Source organism: Pan paniscus, chromosome 4 (assembly GCF_029289425.2).
Source record: "Pan paniscus chromosome 4, NHGRI_mPanPan1-v2.0_pri, whole genome shotgun sequence".
In the NCBI taxonomy this organism is placed as follows: domain Eukaryota; kingdom Metazoa; phylum Chordata; class Mammalia; order Primates; family Hominidae; genus Pan; species Pan paniscus.
In genome coordinates this window covers 146,780,977-146,800,358 of record NC_073253.2, presented here as the reverse complement: position 1 = coordinate 146,800,358, position 19,382 = coordinate 146,780,977, and the positions used below count along the sequence as shown (strand labels likewise).

Sequence of the window (19,382 nt, the reverse complement as noted above, 5' to 3'; positions counted from 1 at the left end):
ATCTTAAGGGAGGCAGTAAGTGCAAAGGCCCCAAGGCAGGTCTGGGTTTTGTGTGGCTGCAGCTCATGAACTGGAGAAGTAGCATGGGCCCAGGAGGTGCAGAGCCTTCTAGGCCAGGGCAAGGAGTTTCTATTTTAATCTAAGTGCTATGGGAAGCCACTGGAAAATGTTAAGCAGGGAAGTCATATGAATTGATGTATGTTTACACAAGATGTTTTAAAATAGTGGTCCCTGGGTGTTGTGAACTAGGAAGGTAGTACAAGGAGCCTAACATGCTTCTGCGCCCTGCAAGCTTGTTCACTCATCTAAACCTGGGGCCAGGAAACAGCTGTGCAGACACTGTTCCCTCCCTCAGCAAACTACTCCCCAGGTGTGCAGGTCCTACAGCCTGGGCAGGTCATGGGCACCAAGCCACCATCCAAGGGTGCATTCTCTCTGCATTTTATCCTCCTCCAGGGAGACCCCTCCCCTTCCCCTTCCCTACAGCTCATCTTAACGGCGCCTGCGTTGCAAGGCGCCGGTGCAGCCATCGAGCAGAGTATCTTGCTGGGGCCTGTCCAACACGGGTGCTGACCTGGTGAACAGGAAGCTCTCCACACAGCAGGGCAGGCAGGGCTGGGAGGCTGCGTGCACCCTGGGCTCACAGAGCTGTGGAGCCAGTGGACCTGGGACTGGGGTGAGGACTCACTTTCCCTTGGGGTTTCAACTTCAAAAGCAATGCCATCCTGCATGGGTTGGGGGCCGAATGACTCAGGCGTCCCCTTCTGCTTGTGGGGGCTGGGTCAGGGGTAGGGTGAGTGTGGCTTTTGCCTGGGGCTGGCCCCACTATGGGCTGCAGCTCTAAGCATGGAAGGACAGTAGTGAGCAGGCAGGGTGGGAAACGGACAGCAGCTCTTTCTGCCACTAACTTTCAGACCTCGAATGAAGAATCTGCCACCTTCCTGCCCTCTCTTTTCTGAGGTGCCTAAGCTTAGGGCACCACCAACAGAATCTCAGGAGTCGGGAGGCGGGTGGTAGAGAAGCTCGAAGGGTGGGACATATTGAAATTATTTTCTGTCACAGGCCTTCAGACCCCGATTTAGGCAGACTTTTCTATTCCTGCCTCTTATCTCAGGATGCTGTCAGCACGATCTTGGGGAACCCTGTGCCCAGTTCACACAGGACTCTGGCAAGACGGGGCTCCAAGCCTCTCCTTCCCCCTTTGCCTTGGAAGTTTAACTCTTCCTTGGCTTTGAAGAGCAAGGCAACTGGAAAATCAGGTCTGGCCAGTTTCATCCAAGAATGCTCCAGCACATCTGGCTGGCAGCCATGAAGCTCCTAGGAATCAAGGCTCCCAGGGGCAAGCCAGGCATCAGCCTGGTGCACCAGCCCTACACATGGCCCTGCCAAACCCTGCCCCGCTCCTCCTGCCCCTTGCCCCATCCTTGGCCCTGGTGAGTCTCACATTTTCACCCAGGCTGGATTTCGGGGATGGGCTCTGTGGGAAACAGCAAGGGTCTAAGAGAGGCGAAGCATTTATTCATGATCAGTTCAACAAGAACTAACTCCCAGGGACTAGTTCTTACCCGGCCACACACTGTGTGACTTGGAGCTTGACTGATCTCGACTCTGGGGTTCTATTTCCCCATCTATACTCATCTATGATGAAAAGCAGGGACAGAAGCCCATCATCTCTAATGTCCATTTCAACTCAGACATTCCAGGAGCCTGGGAGTTTTCATGTTCCAGGTTACAAGATGAGTCAGAGTCATGCCCTGTCTATAAGGGACATGTGGTGAAACAGGTATAAATAGGACTGGGGCAAGGAGGCAACCCTGGTCTGTGCAAGGAGCTCCCACTAGCTATAAGGCCCTGGGCAGCTCCCTTCCTTTTATGAACCTTAGTTTCCTATTATCAATAATGGCTGACATTAAATTAGAACTGACAATAAACTAGGCACTCTGATAAGTCATTTACCTTTATTATTTCACTGAATGTTCACAACAATCCTATGAGATTGATGATTTTCTTATCCTTATTCTACAGAAGGTGAAATGAAGGCTCAGGAGGTTAAATAACTTGCTCTAAAAGTCACCTACCTAGCAAATGACAGAGGCAGGGCTGACAGCCAGGCAGCCTGATGCCACGCCTGGGATCTTGGTCACTTTGCTTTCCTGCAGCCTCTGCATGTGCGGAAACAGCTCAGTTTGGCTAGAGCTCAGCCCCAGTGGAAAGGCCTTGTAGGAAGGAGAGAGAATAGTAGTTTAGAACCAGATTGCTAAACTTGGTTCCTGGCTAAGAGTTGGGACTATCTCACCATTGCCCAAGGAGTCACAGAAAGTTTTTGGGAAAAAAGAGTTAAGAGTTCAGGACTGTGTTCTAGCTGCTGAGTGTCTCTGAGAGAGCATTTTGAACTAGTCTGCTATTCTTCAGCCACGGGGTTTCTCAACCATGGCACTATTGACATTGGGGCTGGATAATTCTGTTGCAGGGCTGATATGGTTTGGCTGCGTTCCCACCCAAATCTCATCTTGAATTGTGGCTCCCATAATCCCCCAGTATCATGGGAGGGATCCAGTGGGAGGTAATTGAATCATGGGGGTGTGTTTTTCCCGTGCTGTTCTCATGATAGTGAATAAGTCTCATGAGATCTGATGGTTTTATAAAGGGGAGTTCCCCTGCCTACGCACTCTTGCCTGCTGCCAAGTAAGATATGACTTTGCTTTTCCTTTGCCTTCTGCCATGATTGTGGGGCCTCCCCAGTCATGTGGAACGGTGAGTCCATTAAACCTCATTCCTTTATAAATTACCCAGTCTCAGGTATGTCTTTATTCTCAGTGTGAGAACTGACTCATACAAAGGCACTGTCCTATGCATTGTAGGTTGTTTAGCAGTATCCCCAGCATCTACCTGACAGATGCCATTAGCACCACCACCCCCAAGCTGGGTCAGCCAAAAGTATCTTCAGACATTGCCAAGTGTCCCTTGAGGGTCAAAATCACCTCCAGTTAAGAACCACAGCAGTAGAAACCATTTTTTTCCCCCTAACTTGCGCCCTATCTTTTATTTTCTGCCCAGGGTTTCGGGAGTTTTCCACCATGACTATTGCCCTGCTGGGTTTTGCCATATTCTTGCTCCATTGTGCGACCTGTGAGAAGCCTCTAGAAGGGATTCTCTCCTCCTCTGCTTGGCACTTCACACACTCCCATTACAATGCCACCATCTATGAAAATTCTTCTCCCAAGACCTATGTGGAGAGCTTCGAGAAAATGGGCATCTACCTCGCGGAGCCACAGTGGGCAGTGAGGTACCGGATCATCTCTGGGGATGTGGCCAATGTATTTAAAACTGAGGAGTATGTGGTGGGCAACTTCTGCTTCCTAAGAATAAGGACAAAGAGCAGCAACACAGCTCTTCTGAACAGAGAGGTGCGAGACAGCTACACCCTCATCATCCAAGCCACAGAGAAGACCTTGGAGTTGGAAGCTTTGACCCGCGTGGTGGTCCACATCCTGGATCAGAATGACCTGAAGCCTCTCTTCTCTCCACCTTCGTACAGAGTCACCATCTCTGAGGACATGCCCCTGAAGAGCCCCATCTGCAAGGTGACTGCCACAGATGCTGATCTAGGCCAGAATGCTGAGTTCTATTATGCCTTTAACACAAGGTCAGAGATGTTTGCCATCCATCCCACCAGCGGTGTGGTCACTGTGGCTGGGAAGCTTAACGTCACCTGGCGAGGAAAGCATGAGCTTCAGGTGCTAGCTGTGGACCGCATGCGGAAAATCTCTGAGGGCAATGGGTTTGGCAGCCTGGCTGCACTTGTGGTTCATGTGGAGCCTGCCCTCAGGAAGCCCCCAGCCATTGCTTCGGTGGTGGTGACTCCACCAGACAGCAATGATGGTACCACCTATGCCACTGTACTGGTCGATGCAAATAGCTCAGGAGCTGAAGTGGAGTCAGTGGAAGTTGTTGGTGGTGACCCTGGAAAGCACTTCAAAGCCATCAAGTCTTATGCCCGGAGCAATGAGTTCAGTTTGGTGTCTGTCAAAGACATCAACTGGATGGAGTACCTTCATGGGTTCAACCTCAGCCTCCAGGCCAGGAGTGGGAGCAGCCCTTATTTTTATTCCCAGATCAGGGGCTTTCACCTACCACCTTCCAAATTGTCTTCCCTCAAATTCGAGAAGGCTGTTTACAGAGTGCAGCTTAGCGAGTTTTCCCCTCCTGGCAGCCGCGTGGTGATGGTGAGAGTCACCCCAGCCTTCCCCAACCTGCAGTATGTTCTAAAGCCATCTTCAGAGAATGCAGGATTTAAACTTAATGCTCAAACTGGGTTGATCACCACCACAAAGCTCATGGACTTCCACGACAGAGCCCACTATCAGCTACACATCAGAACCTCACCGGGCCAGGCCTCCACCATGGTGGTCATTGACATTGTGGACTGCAACAACCATGCCCCCCTCTTCAACAGGTCTTCCTATGATGGCACCTTGGATGAGAACATCCCTCCAGGCACCAGTGTTTTGGCTGTGACTGCCACTGACCGGGATCATGGGGAAAATGGATATGTCACCTATTCCATTGCTGGACCAAAAGCTTTGCCATTTTCTATTGACCCTTACCTGGGGATCATCTCCACCTCCAAACCCATGGACTATGAACTCATGAAAAGAATTTATACCTTCCGGGTAAGAGCATCAGACTGGGGATCCCCTTTTCGCCGGGAGAAGGAAGTGTCCATTTTTCTTCAGCTCAGGAACTTGAATGACAACCAGCCTATGTTTGAAGAAGTCAACTGTACAGGGTCTATCCGCCAAGACTGGCCAGTAGGGAAATCGATAATGACTATGTCAGCCATAGATGTGGATGAGCTTCAGAACCTAAAATACGAGATTGTATCAGGCAATGAACTAGAGTATTTTGATCTAAATCATTTCTCCGGAGTGATATCCCTCAAACGCCCTTTTATCAATCTTACTGCTGGTCAACCCACCAGTTATTCCCTGAAGATTACAGCCTCAGATGGCAAAAACTATGCCTCACCCACAACTTTGAATATTACTGTGGTGAAGGACCCTCATTTTGAAGTTCCTGTAACATGTGATAAAACAGGGGTATTGACACAATTCACAAAGACTATCCTCCACTCTATTGGGCTTCAGAACCAGGAGTCCAGTGATGAGGAATTCACTTCTTTAAGCACATATCAGATTAATCATTACACCCCACAGTTTGAGGACCACTTCCCCCAATCCATTGATGTCCTTGAGAGTGTCCCTATCAACACCCCCTTGGCCCGCCTAGCAGCCACTGACCCTGATGCTGGTTTTAATGGCAAACTGGTCTATGTGATTGCAGATGGCAATGAGGAGGGCTGCTTTGACATAGAGCTGGAGACAGGGCTGCTCACTGTAGCTGCTCCCTTGGACTATGAAGCCACCAATTTCTACATCCTCAATGTAACAGTATATGACCTGGGCACACCCCAGAAGTCCTCCTGGAAGCTGCTGACAGTGAATGTGAAAGACTGGAATGACAACGCACCCAGATTTCCTCCCGGTGGGTACCAGTTAACCATCTCGGAAGACACAGAAGTTGGAACCACAATTGCAGAGCTGACAACCAAAGATGCTGACTCGGAAGACAATGGCAGGGTTCGCTACACCCTGCTAAGTCCCACAGAGAAGTTCTCCCTCCACCCTCTCACTGGGGAACTGGTTGTTACAGGACACCTGGACCGCGAATCAGAGCCTCGGTACATACTCAAGGTGGAGGCCAGGGATCAGCCCAGCAAAGGCCACCAGCTCTTCTCTGTCACTGACCTGATAATCACATTGGAGGATGTCAACGACAACTCTCCCCAGTGCATCACAGAACACAACAGGCTGAAGGTTCCAGAGGACCTGCCCCCCGGGACTGTCTTGACATTTCTGGATGCCTCTGATCCTGACCTGGGCCCCGCAGGTGAAGTGCGATATGTTCTGATGGATGGCGCCCATGGGACCTTCCGGGTGGACCTGATGACAGGGGCGCTCATTCTGGAGAGAGAGCTGGACTTTGAGAGGCGAGCTGGGTACAATCTGAGCCTGTGGGCCAGTGATAGTGGGAGGCCCCTAGCCCGCAGGACTCTCTGCCATGTGGAGGTGATCGTCCTGGATGTGAATGAGAATCTCCACCCTCCCCACTTTGCCTCCTTCGTGCACCAGGGCCAGGTGCAGGAGAACAGCCCCTCGGGAACTCAGGTGATTGTAGTGGCTGCCCAGGACGATGACAGTGGCTTGGATGGGGAGCTCCAGTACTTCCTGCGTGCTGGCACCGGACTCGCAGCCTTCAGCATCAACCAAGATACAGGTACTGGGGGTGGGGTAGGGTGGGGTGCCAGGGCCAGAGGTAGATGGGCTGAAGGAAAAAGAAGTCAGCCTGCGGGCTGAAGGAAAAAGGAGTCAGCCTGCAGGCTGAAATGAAAGGCAATAAATAGGGATTCTTTTTCCTGTGTATTTTATTTTTAATTTGTTTTTACTGGGAATACATGTCTATATATGTGCATATACACATACACATATATGCACATATATTACATATTCTGTTTATAAAAGTAATACATCTGATTATAATTTTTTATATAAAATTTAAAAATGAATGCTCCCCCATGTTCCATCACCCCAGATATAATCTTTATTAACAATTTGGTCTATAATCTTCTAAAGTTTCTTTCTTTGTATCTTATATATCATATATTGTTCATTTTATTATTATGAAAATACAGTATAATAGACACTATTCTAAAATTTACTTTTTTCATGTCATATAACATCAAGACTTTTTATTTGTCAGTTCATTTGTTTTAATTGGCCACATATTATTCTACCATGTAGGTGTAATATTCTTATTTATATACTTTTACTTATATGCCTGGGTCTCTATAGAAAAAAATTCTTTTCTTTTTTTGAGATGGAGTCTTGCTCTGTCACCCAAGCTGGAGTGAAGTGGTTCGATCTCGGCTCATTGCAACCTCCGTCCCCCGAGTTCAAGCAATTCTCCTGCCTTAGGCTCCCGAAAGTAGCTGGAATTACAGGCACCCACCACCATGCCCGGCTAAGTTTTGTATTTTTAGTAGAAACGGGTTTTCGCCATGTTGGCCAGGCTGGTCTCAACCTCCTGACCTCAGGTGATCCACCCGTCTTGGCCTCCCAAAGTGCTAGGACTATAGGCATGAGCCACCATGCCCGGCTGAAAAATTCTTAAAAATGAAGTTTCTAGGTCAGAGGATAATGTGCATCTTCTGTGTTAATAAGTATTTCCAAATTGCTCTCCAAAAAGGTGACACAACCACATTCCTTTTTTTAAGTTTCAAGGAAAGTAAGTGTAAGTCAGCACTGTTCGAGTGCCCACTACTGGTAAGGCCCTAAGATAGGTACCTGGGGGAGATCCCACGTGAATAAAGGCAGATCATTGCCTTCAAGGAGTTTGCAATTTGGTAGGTGATTTATTTCCACCAAAACCAAGTTGTAATAATTTGTTCTCAATGTTGGCTTTCAGCAACCTTTGTCTCTTAATGCCAGCCACTGAAAGAAAACAGCTTAATCTAATTAAGCTGTTTAATTAGAAAGACCATTAAATTAAGAGTCAATCCCAGACCCAGTTCTTCCACATACTTGCTACATGATCTTGGTCAAGTCGTGCTCCCTCTCTGAGCCTCAGTTTCCCCAGCGGTCGTCTCTGTTATGCTATGGCTGTGAGCATGGGCCACGCCCTCTCACACAGGCCCTGCCAGTACAGCATGATCCATGAGAGCTTGAGGTGTAAGCTTCTTTTACTCATTCTTGGACCCTCAACTTCTAGAACAGTGCTAGCCCATCGTAAGCAATTTGTGGAGGGAATGAACTAAAAAATGAAGCTCAGCCCCTTAAAATCATGAAAATGATGGAGAAGGGAATGGCAATTTATTCTTCAAATTCCTAACCCTGAAATTGATTATCTACCAGGACATAAAGTGTGAAGGAAACAGTTTAAGGACAACTATAAGAAAACCTCACTTACAGAATGTGAAATAGATCAATGGAATTTGGGTTTAAGTAGCCAAGAGAAAGTAGATAAACTACCACTGTCTTCTGAAAACCCTAAATATGCTCACATGCTAAAGGCGTGGGTCCATTTTAGCAGAGGAAGGCTCTGAGAGGTTCTAGAATAAGGATATTAATTCCCCTGTGTTCAACTCAGCATCTCCCACATTATATTGGTAGAAGCAGTTCCTTCTTTTCATAGAAAATCTACTTATTAATACCCTTTCCACAGTGCGGTTTGGGGAATGGTGGGTAAGGGTGATTTCTAAAGCCACTTTGAGCTCTAAAGTATTTTGGGTTTGCTGACTTACTGTCCCTAGGAATGATTCAGACTCTGGCACCCCTGGACCGAGAATTTGCATCTTACTACTGGTTGACGGTATTAGCAGTGGACAGGGGTTCTGTGCCCCTCTCTTCTGTAACTGAAGTCTACATTGAGGTTACGGATGCCAATGACAACCCACCCCAGATGTCCCAAGCTGTGTTCTACCCCTGCATCCAGGAGGATGCTCCCGTGGGCACCTCTGTGCTTCAACTGGATGCCTGGGACCCAGACTCCAGCTCCAAAGGGAAGCTGACCTTCAACATCACCAGTGGGAACCACATGGGATTCTTTATGATTCACCCTGTTACAGGTAAGGATCCAAAAAGCTGGGTGAACAGGGATCTCTACAATGGTGGTTCTCAAATTGTGGGCCCAAATCGGCACCATCAGCATTACTGTGAACTTGGAAATTCAAATTCTCCGGCCCCACCCTAAATCCACTGAATCAAAATTTCGAGGGTGAGGCCCAGCAATCTGTGTTTTCACAAGACATGCAGGTGATTCTGATGTGTTTCAAATGTGTACTAACATTTGACAATGCTGTTCTACAAAGTCCATCTCTATGTGAAAATGAAAAGGATCTGTCTTCATGTTTCTTTCCTTGGGGCCCAAGGAAACTAAGCAGGTTGCCCATTGGTCAACCTGAGACTAGTTAGACCTCCAAGTGGTCCCAACCTGACCCTCTCCTGAGTCATGAGCCACAGGTTGAATCCCTTAACCCTAGTTCCAGACTGATCTCAACCCCGCCCAGAGTGCTGGCAATGTGAATCCACTTATGTTGTCAACTGTCTCAGGAGCACCTGCCCAAAGCCTTCTGGGACAAGGATGGTGGATGGTTGGGAGAAATCCAGATGTTGGCAGCTGGCAGCAGTGAGTCAGACATTGCTCTTAGAGGTGTTTTGTTTGATTTGCTTAAGCTTTAAGCAATTATTTTTTAAGTTGCAGTCAACACATAAAATTAGAAAATTCCACAAAACATTCCAGATTTCTGGTTGTTTTTTAAAAATGGAAGGATCGGGCCACATTGTCTTCACAGTCCCGCTGGGCCACAGTGGCCCGGAGCCAACAGCTGCTCCCTTTGTAGACCTGGCACAGAAGCTCTGGTCCCTGCAGGTCCTGCCATCCCCTGTTGTGTTATTCCCAGCCTGCGTCCCTCATTGACACCACCTGCCTGGCTTTCCTTGGTGCTGCAGTGTGAGAACTGGGTCCCATTGCTGCAGACACTTCTTAAAGCCTCATCTTCCTCTTGGGGGAGGAGCAACAATCCTATGGTAGAGAAGGCTGACATATTCCCCACTGAACCCAACATCCTGTTTTCCGTCTCCAACAATTTACTCTTGTCGGAGAAGGATGGAACCTGGTGAGATTGGAGGAAAGGAAGAATGCGAGCAGGCAGTCCCTTTATTCTTAAGACAAAAGGGAACCAGGAGGAGGATGACGCTGGGAGTCCTGGAGCAGACAGAGGGGTGGGTGAGATATAAGTGCCTATTTGCCTGGTAACATTTATTGTCAACCTTTCCTGTTAACCTTTGACCTCAGGGTGTGAAGTAGTTCTAGGAGGAGGATGCTTTTCTCCTGGAAAACAGGCTGAAGCTGGCTCTCTACCTGGGCCTACCCTGTCCCTCCCTGTCCCTCCCTGTTCAGGAGTGGGAAGAGATCTCTCACCTAAGGCATTAACTTCTCAGCTTCTTCCAAATCATTGTTCTGTTTACTATCAACAGTTCCCTGACAGCAGGTCTGGCAAAATGCCCTAGAGGGCAGAGATGTTCTTAGCCTTCCTGCAGTTGAAAGGAAGAAATCTTTATAAGCATGGACACTTTGAAAAGTAGAACAAATCACCAATGCGCCCCCAGCCCACCTTTCTCATCACCACCATTACTTTGTCCCACTTCCCTACTTGGATGCCTTGTATGGCTTCCCTGTGCTCTTAAGCTAAAGTCAGTAAGCCAGACACAGTGGCTCACACCTGTGATCCCAGCACTTGGGGAGGCCGAGGTAGGAGGATCGCTTGAGCCCAGGAGTTTCAGAGCTGCTTGGGCAACATGGCGAAATCCCATCCGTACAAAACATACAAAAATTAGCCTGGTGTGATGGTGTGCACCTGAAGTCTCAGCTATTCAGAAGGCTGAGGTAGCAAGATGGCTTGAGCCTGGGAGGTTGAGGCGGCAGTGACCCATGATTGCATCACTGGTCTCCAGCCTGGGTGACAGAACAAGAGCCTGTCTCAGAAAGAAAAAAAAAAAGAGAAAGTCAGATTCTGCTGTGTCCTACAAAGTCACGCCTGGTCTGTCCTTGCTGACCTCTCTGGCCTCATCTTGCCCCTCTCCTGCTGCCCCTCCCCATGTTCCAGTCACATGGCCTGCCTTAGTCCGGGCCCCTCCACGCAGGACTTTGCATGTGCCATTCTGTCTAACAGGGGACTCTTCTCTCCTTTTGTCTGGTTAATTCCCGCTCTTCTTTCAGATTCCAGCCTAGCTGTTCTTTCCTTAGAGAAGTTTTTCCTGATACCCTAACACACTTTCCAGCACCACCTACTCCTTTTTGCGACATTTATCATACAGGATGTTATATTCACTTGTGTGATTATCCCATTAATCATCTGTGTCCCTCACTAGACTTCAAAGTTCCCTGAGAAAAGGGACCCTAACTGTTGGTGCCCACCATAATTTCTTCAGTACCTGTCACAGAGTAGGAGCTCAACAAATAATTGCTAAATGGATGAATGAATCTCTGCCAGCATCCACAATGTTTTGTTAAGCCCAAGATTCATTCACATACTCAGCAAATGTTTAAAGGTGTCTGACCTTACTAGGCTTCTAAACAATGTGCTGTGGAGTTATATGAAGATAAATAAAACACAGTTTCAGGTCTTGAGAAATTCAGTCCATTAGGAGCATGAAGATTTGGATATAAACACGATAGAACCAGTTTGAAAGGGCATAACATCGTAAAATATGTGTAGATACAGTGCCCTGGCCACTCAGAAGAAGGAGGAAGCTGCTCTGGGTGGTGGATCTGCAAGGGCTTCATGGAACAGGGGTGGTTATGCTGAGCTGGAGGGTGGGAGGATTTTGAGAGGCAGCAGTCCGGGAGAGCAAATGGGCGAGGGTGACGACACAGGTGCTATCTGAGAGGGAGGAAGACCCTGATCTTGTTGAAGACAATGCAAGTAGATGGACTTTCTCAAGGTTTATCTCAGTTCCACCACTTATAAATAATGAGATCTTGGGAAAGTGAGTTACCTGCTCTATGCCTGAGTTTTCTCACCAGTGAAATGGAGATTATAATAGAGACCACCTGGGCTGTTGTGAGAATTAAATGAGTTAATATACAGAGCTATAGAAAGAGCTTAGCTGAATGCCTGTGCATGTGAGAGCTCCAAAAGGGTTGGTTCTTTGATGCTGCAGGAGGGAAGAAGAGGAAGATGAAGATGGAAAGGCAGCTGGGGCAAGACCTAGATTGTGGTGACTCAGGATAAGAGGAGTTAAAGATCAGGAATCTATCAGAGGTGGAATCAACAACAGTTGGAAAACTGTTAGATGAGGGAAGATGAAGGGTCATATATGGGTCTGAGATAGGGTGTTGGGGAAACATTTGTTTGGAGGAGAAAAATGGTAAGAGTGAAGTCCACTGAGCGCCACCTCATCCAGGAAGGGTGAGAGGGGTTTTCTATGCACCTTAGTGAACATGCATACAGCCCTATGGAGGTGGTTCTGCTATGTCCCCATTCTATTCAGGCACTTCCTGGGAACCCTGATACTGACTTCAGAGAGGAGGATGAGGATGAGAATAGGGGCAACTGGGCAGGATACCTCGGGGCATTGATTCCAGAGGCACAGGACCTTAGAAGGTCAGGGGAGGCAGTGGTGAGAGGCAGAAGTAGAAAAGAAAAACCAAATGGGGTTGGGGGAGAGAGGGAGAGAGAGACAGACACACACACAGAGAGAGAGAGGCTGAGATTCAGAGGCACAAGGGGAGAAGAGAGAGAGGAAGAGCTGGAAGAGAAGAGGAGGATGGTGAAGGAGAAACACAGAAAAGAGAGCAAAGGGAGAGGAAAGAAGGGCAGGGAGGAAAGGAAGGGATGGAGCCAGATAGAAGGCTTACCTGCCAAGACCCCCTAGTCCTTGTGCTCTTCCTGGGGAACCCCAGGCCCTAGGCCCTTCCCCATGAGGCCCCTCAGCTTGGGGCCAAGCTGGGACAGTATCCACACCCTCCTGTCCTACAGGAGTGTGTCTTTCCTTCCACTTGTCCTCCTTCCTTGACTGGAAGGGCGCCTGAGTGTGGAGCTTCTCAGGAGGCTTCTCCAATCCCTTGCACGCCAAACTTCAGTTAGGGAAGAAAAAGCTGGAATGACTTGTGTTCAACTGCACAAGGCGAGAACATGCCCCCGACAGAGCCCACATCCTCACATCATACTCCCATTGCCATGACTGGAGGCTCTGGCCCAGAACTGAATCCCTGTTCCCCTCGCTGAGCTCCCAGCTCTGTCACTGAGCCCCCCAGGGAAACTCTGGGCTCTTCACTGAGCTTCTTTTTCTACACTTAATTCCATTATCTCAATCACTTCATCACCTAAACAACATCAAGAAAGTGAAAGTGTTCAGATGTTCCATTAACCTCGACCAGTAGCTCTGCTTTCATGTACAAGAGACCGTCCACACCAGCCACGGCCTCTTAGGCCATGGCTTTGGATGACCTTCTGGGCCCCTGAAAACCTCCACCTCAACTTCCCTGAATCTTGCAGAGAGCTAGCGCCTTCTCTACCCAACTTCTTCAATTACGGATGAACTGAGAGGAGCCCAGAGGAGCCCCCTCTCTATTTATCTGCACCAGCCTGTCATGGGAAGAGTCAGTACTAGGACCCTAGTGAATAATAATAATAATAAATGGGGAAAATGCTGTCACTTCATGGTTTCTCTGAAACGGAAGGCAATAGTTGTTATTTCTGCTGTAGCTCCTGACAAGCTGCTTTTTTTTTTTTTTTTAAGGAGTCTCGCTCTGTTGCCCAGGCTGGAGTGCAGTGGTGAGATCTTGGCTCACTGCAACCTCTGCCTCCTGGGTTCAAGCAATTCTCCTGTCTCCTAGTAGCTGGGACTACAGGCACACGCCACAACATCCAGCTAATTTTTTTTGTATTTTTAGTAGAGACAAAGTTTCACCATATTGGTCAGGCTGGTCTCGAACTCCTTACCTCAGGTGATCCGCCCGCTTCGGCCTCCCAAAGTGCTGGCATTACAGGTGTGAGCCACCGTGCCCAGGCGACAAGCTGCCTTTTTTACTCAACAATATATTGTGTGCAGCATTTCCCCATCTACAGAATGTATTTTGAATAGTTGCTTAAGATTCCTTTTTATGTAAAATGTATACAACTCTTCCCTTATATGGATTGTGTCCAATTATTGGCTTTTTAAAACGTGACTCAGGTGAACACCGTGTGAACTCATCTTCCCAGATGTATGCACTGATTTCCTTAGAATACATTCCTTAAAGTGGCATGAGAAGTTCAGAACTTAAGCCAGAAAGATGTTAAAGGTCACCCAATTCAACTCCTTTTGCAGAGGAGGCTGGGGTTGAAATAAGGTTGGGAGAAATAAGCAGGAGCTTCCTGGAGTCAAGGCGAGGCACAGAGGGGATTAGTGGGTCCCCTGTAAGGAACCTGAGGCTGGAGTTGGGGGTTGGCAGGGCCATAGGAGGGGAAGGGAGAGGCTGAGGCAGGAGGTAGCATCCTTCCTGGAGGCCTCCCAATCCCAAAGACCCTGAATGCTTTCCCAGCCTCACCATGACCCCTAACCCCTTCCTGTCCCAACATATGAATTCTCAGAATTGAATTGGTTGTCAGGACTTTTTCAGATGTAAAGATAGAAACCCAATGCAGGTTGGCTGAGGCAATAAAAGACATTTGTTTTCTTACTTTACAGAAAATTCCAAACATATTATGGCTGCAGGCACAGCTGTAGCCAGCGTTGGAATAATGTAATGAAGGCGCTGCCTCTGCTTATCTCTTGGCCTCATTTTCTCTGAGTGGGTCTAGCCTCAGGAGTCCCTCTTCTTGTTGCTGTCAGGCTTCCTCCTGTTCTCTCAGCACAGCAGCAGAAAAAGTCTCTTTCTAGAGCTCTTGCAAAAGTCCCAGAATGGATTCTCATCAGACAGACTGGTCCCTTGTCTATTGCAGAGCCAGTTGCAAGGGCCAGGGGGATAGTCTGTGCTGACTGGCTATCCTTGGGCTATAAACTTCTCCCCAGACGGGTCAGCCTCACCCCAGATAATGAAGGACTAAAACTAGGAATGGTTCTAATTCCTAATTAGAACCTAATTCTTCTGGTTTCCCCTCAGGAGAACTGGGGTTTGTTTATTAAAAGAAGAGGGAATGAATGATGAGCAGAAGACATCCAGATGCAAACATGTTCCATAGATTTTAGTGACGAGGAACCAAAACTGCATCACAGCAGTGCTGACATTGACCCTTGTGCACCAGTAACCCTACTGGTTGCTTCCAGCTGGCAACCATCCTGACTGGGGAGGCTGCTCGTGGTGGGCCGATTGCTGAAGTTTTGATGTATCACCCCTGCCTAATAAGAGAAAGCAGGAAGTAGCTGGGAACTTCACCTGACACATTATCTCTGCTGTTCTCTCCCAGCTCCTCACTTCCCCCTTGCTTTCCCCCGAGTTTCATTTCCCCTTAGTGTTCTGATGCTCCTCAGCCTACAGTGAGGTCATATTCCAATAGATCCATCATAAGTTGAAAATGCTGTAAGTCTAAACTGTGTTTAAACACCGAACCTACAGAACATGATAGCTTAGCCTTGCCTACCTCGTATGCGCTCAGAACACTTGCATTAGCCTACAGGGGGCAAAATCATCTCACATAAAGCCTATTTTAAAATAAAGTATTGAATATTTCAACACTTCAGTATTTGTACTCAATACTTCAGTATTTGAATACTGAAGTGAAAGTAAAAAACAGAATGTATGGGTACTTGAAGTATGGTTTGTACTGAATGTGTATCACTTCCACACCATGATAAAGTAGGAAATTTAAGTTGAACTATCCTAAGTCAGGGATGATCTTTACGTGTTCTTCAAAGATCAGAAGAATTCTTATCTGAGATTTGAATGTAATTCTTGAAGTTGCCTCAGTAAAGTGGCCCTGAAAGCCTTCTGCTCATGTCTCTCCCTTATCATCTCTCTCTCAGGTCTCCTATCTACAGCCCAGCAGCTGGACAGAGAGAACAAGGAGGAACACATCCTGGAGGTAAGTAATGGTGGTGAATCCGTTTGTGGTGATTTGTGGAGCCATGTTAGGCCTTGGAGCCACGTGCATGTCTAGCACTGTGGCTGAGGAGGGTCTGGGTTCAGGGAGGAAGATATACGTGAGCTGAACCTTGCTGGATGATCCTTGGATCTTTGCTAGCTCCTCAGCACTGAGAAGGGAAGGAGTCTGAAACTGTGCCCAGGCTGGGTAGGCACCATTGATTGATTAGTGATGCCTGCAGGGAGTGAAGGAGAGGGGAGCAGTACATGTGTGCTATGTACTTACCGAGTCCAGTCCATCCCTCCTGGCTCAGGGAGACAGAATCATTCTCGGTCAAACACTAGGTCAGTAGCAGAGCCAGGATGAAAACCAGACCTTTGTCTTCTAGATCTGTGCTCTTTCTAGGATGCCTCTAAAATCACATAGGCATTCCTGGTGCCTGTTTCAATGAAAGGCTTTGGTTAGTGACCTAGAGGGAATGAAATCAGAAGAGAAGCAGATCAGGTGGAAATCTAACTATTTCCCCTCCTGAGCTGTCCTTCACTGATGATCTCTTCTAGTTTTAAAAGTATCAGGAGGGGGGAATACATATTCCTCAGCAGGAAACAAATTTTGCCTTTGATACTTCCAGGCTCTGCACATTCTTTTTCCTTTGGTAAGAAACAGGTGTTATTAGTTATTACAGGCATGGTGGCTCATGCCTGTAATCCCAGCACTTTGGGAGGCTGAGGTGGGCAGATCACTTGGGGTTAGGAGTTCAAGACCAGCCTGGCCAACATGATGAATACCCCATCTGTACTAAAAATACAAAAATTAGCCAGGTGTGGTGGCGGGTGCTTGTAATCCCAGCTACCGGGGAGGCTGAGGCAGGAGAAGCACTTGAACCGGGGAGACGGAGGTTGCAGTGAGCTGAGATCGTGCCACTGAACTCCAGCCTGGGCGATAGAGTGAGACTCAGTCTCAAAAAAAAAAAAAAAAAAAGAAAGAAACATATTATTAGTAAGAAGTAGCTAAATGGCCTTCTAGAATTCCTACGGAATGAAAGCATTCTCCACAGTTCAGTAACAGATATTTACCTTTAAACACCAAAGTGTTTTTTAAAATTTAGAACCATTTCAGGTGGAAATCTCCCGTCTGATGTGATGCCCTTGGGGCTATTGATGCATGTGATTATTTGCCTCTGCATTAAATAGCTACTGGTTCCGAAATGGTTTTGGGGCCTTTTCTCACTCTGGATTTCATTGCATGCATCAGGCCACGTGTCTGACTCAAAAAGTACCACTCATTCCCTCATCAACATTTTCTCGTTTTCTCTAATCGAGCAACTTAAGGAAACCAGAGAACTAAAATTATGAAAAACACAAGCAAGTAAAAAGTAGGTAGTCTCTGAAAAATGGCCCAGGGGTTGTCCCACATAAACAGCACCAGCTTTTGTCTAGAGACTCTGACTCTGTCTTCTTCTAGTTCTTTCTGCTTCATTTCTCTGTTCTCACTGGCTTTCCCAGGGGCAAAGTTGCCAGAGAGCTGAGTTCCAAGTAGGTGAAGTTATGATAATAAAAAGTACAAGCTCATACCAAAGAACAAACTGACTACTATTTCCAGGTTGTTAAAAGTGGTGGTAGGGCTGTGGTGGGTGGCAAAGCATAGTCACTAATTTGCAGTTGTCAGCTCAGGTGCTCATGCTCAATTCTGCTCCCAGGTGACTGTGCTGGACAATGGGGAACCCTCACTGAAGTCCACCTCCAGGGTGGTGGTAGGCATCTTGGACGTCAATGACAATCCACCTGTATTCTCCCACAAGCTCTTCAATGTCCGCCTTCCAGAGAGGCTGAGCCCTGTGTCCCCTGGGCCTGTGTACAGGCTTGTGGCTTCAGACCTGGATGAGGGTCTTAATGGCAGAGTCACCTACAGTATCGAGGACAGCGATGAGGAGGCCTTCAGTATCGACCCGGTCACAGGTGTGGTTTCATCCAGCAGCACTTTTACAGCTGGAGAGTACAACATCCTAACGGTGAGCAGACAGAAGGAAGCCACGGAGGGAGGAGTGGCATGCTGGTTAGTGGCCTTCTTTGAGAATTCAGGAGGAGGGAGACAGCCCGCCAGCATAAGGGAAATGGTGCTCTCCTTCCTGGCCTTCTCCCAGAGAAACTGGGAGTCCCAGCTTCAGCCAAAGGATCAAATTCTGGGTCCTTCTCTTTGAGGGCAATAAGGTCTTTGCCTGGGAAATCCCCTCTATTCTTAAAGAGAAGGATTTAGTGAGAGTAACAGGGGCTTTGGAATCAATAAGCCTGGGTTCCAACCCTAGTACTGCCATTTTACACCTGTGTGATGTTGGACAAGTCATTTAACCTTTATCATTTGTAAAATGGAGATAAGAACATCTTTCTTGTGAGAAACCAATATATCAGGTAGCTAGTGCATGGGTGCTTACATCAGTCAGCCTGAATTCAACCCCAGTCTCATTGCTAGCCAAGCATTTCATCTTGCAGGTGAATCGACCACACTGAGCCCTAGTTTCTTCTTGTAAAAGACAGATGATAACAGGACCTCTTCCAAGGTTATTGTGAGGATTAAATCAGATATTGCGCACAAGGCTCTTAGAATAAGGCCTGATAATAGTGAGTGCTCAATAAATTCTAGCTTGTTAGGTTTATGTTAGTTGGGAAAAGCAAAGGGCATATGTATGTAAAGTTCAATTTAGGAAGTAGCACACAGTAAGTCTTCAGTTAACAGTGGCATTTATTATTTTTATACTAACCATGAGGTTCTTGAGCACAGGTTATATGTTTTGTTCACCACCGTGCCTGCAGCAACTGGCAGGGTGCCTGTTTACAGCAAGCCCTCAACTACGCATCAGATCAATGAATGACTGGATGAGAGGCCTGCTTAGTCAGAATCACAGGACGCTCTGGTTCTTGTCCTGGCTGCTTGGGTCTTCTTGTCTCTTGGCTCCAAACCTCAGTTTTGGTGTTGGCCTCCTTTCAGATCAAGGCAACAGACAGTGGGCAGCCACCACTCTCAGCCAGTGTCCGGCTACACATTGAGTGGATCCCTCGGCCTCGGCCATCCTCCATCCCTCTGGCCTTTGATGAGACCTACTACAGCTTTACGGTCATGGAGACGGACCCTGTGAACCACATGGTGGGGGTCATCAGCGTAGAGGGCAGACCCGGACTCTTCTGGTTCAACATCTCAGGTGAGGCAAGGCCTAGGGCCCAACAAGGGCCAACCCCTCCCATCCTTATACACCAGCTCTAGTTTTCCTGCTACAGTCCTTCTGACTCTTCTCAAGGTCGGGCTCCTCGGCAGCCCCTCTTTCAGCCCTGAGTGGGGACTGCCTCTTCCCTGGTTCTCTGGGAGCACAGGCAGTAAGAATGCCACGTCTGCCAAGCTTTCCTTTCACTCCAGCCACGATCTCTAACCCCAGCCAGAGTTGGCAGTGCCTCAGTTACCCCAAGGGCCTAGGAGACCTAAAATGGTTCAGGAAGACCCAGAGCAGAAATGCTTTGTGTTTCCTTTCCTACCTCAATGTGAAAATCATAGTTGACCGTGAGCCTGCCATAAGCTATACCCTGGGGCCATGCTCAATGTTTTGGCTCCAGGTTTCGCCCTTGAGATCAGGGGAAAGTGCCCATTCTCATTCTAGGAGGCACTCGGATCCGGGCTCTGATGGCCTTCTCTGAAATTCCTCTCTGTCTCTAAATCAAGGTTTTGTTTCAACATCTTGGGGTCACAGAACCCTTCAGGAATCTGACGA

At 47.8% G+C, this 19,382-nt stretch overlaps 2 protein-coding genes across 11 annotated transcripts in view; one reads left to right on the top strand and one right to left on the bottom strand.

Moving 5' to 3' along the window:
* Nucleotides 1-19,382, bottom strand: part of SLC36A1 (solute carrier family 36 member 1) — a 210,481-nt gene that overhangs the window by 85,385 nt on the left and 105,714 nt on the right. For 2 of the 9 annotated variants that reach the window (XR_010112134.1, XR_004671710.3), the window contains exon 12: nucleotides 15,911-16,064. The exons of 6 other annotated variants lie outside the window; for them this stretch is intronic. Coding sequence is in view for 1 of the 3 variants with exons in the window: in XM_063604270.1 (XP_063460340.1) it covers nucleotides 4,859-4,865 (7 nt within the window). In the remaining 2 variants the exon portion in view is untranslated. Of the gene's footprint in view, nucleotides 1-4,788; nucleotides 4,866-15,910; nucleotides 16,065-19,382 lie in introns of those variants that run through there. One more of the 9 variants, XM_063604270.1, reaches the window with a different exon arrangement.
* Nucleotides 1-19,382, top strand: part of FAT2 (FAT atypical cadherin 2) — an 87,374-nt gene that overhangs the window by 19,416 nt on the left and 48,576 nt on the right. For both annotated transcript variants that reach the window (XM_003828989.6, XM_055112807.2), the window contains exons 2-6: nucleotides 3,058-6,336; nucleotides 8,369-8,683; nucleotides 15,567-15,625; nucleotides 17,325-17,636; nucleotides 18,611-18,821. In XM_003828989.6, coding sequence (XP_003829037.2) covers nucleotides 3,078-6,336; nucleotides 8,369-8,683; nucleotides 15,567-15,625; nucleotides 17,325-17,636; nucleotides 18,611-18,821 — 4,156 coding nt within the window. In that variant the 5' untranslated portion in view covers nucleotides 3,058-3,077. The remainder of the gene's footprint in view (nucleotides 1-3,057; nucleotides 6,337-8,368; nucleotides 8,684-15,566; nucleotides 15,626-17,324; nucleotides 17,637-18,610; nucleotides 18,822-19,382) is intronic.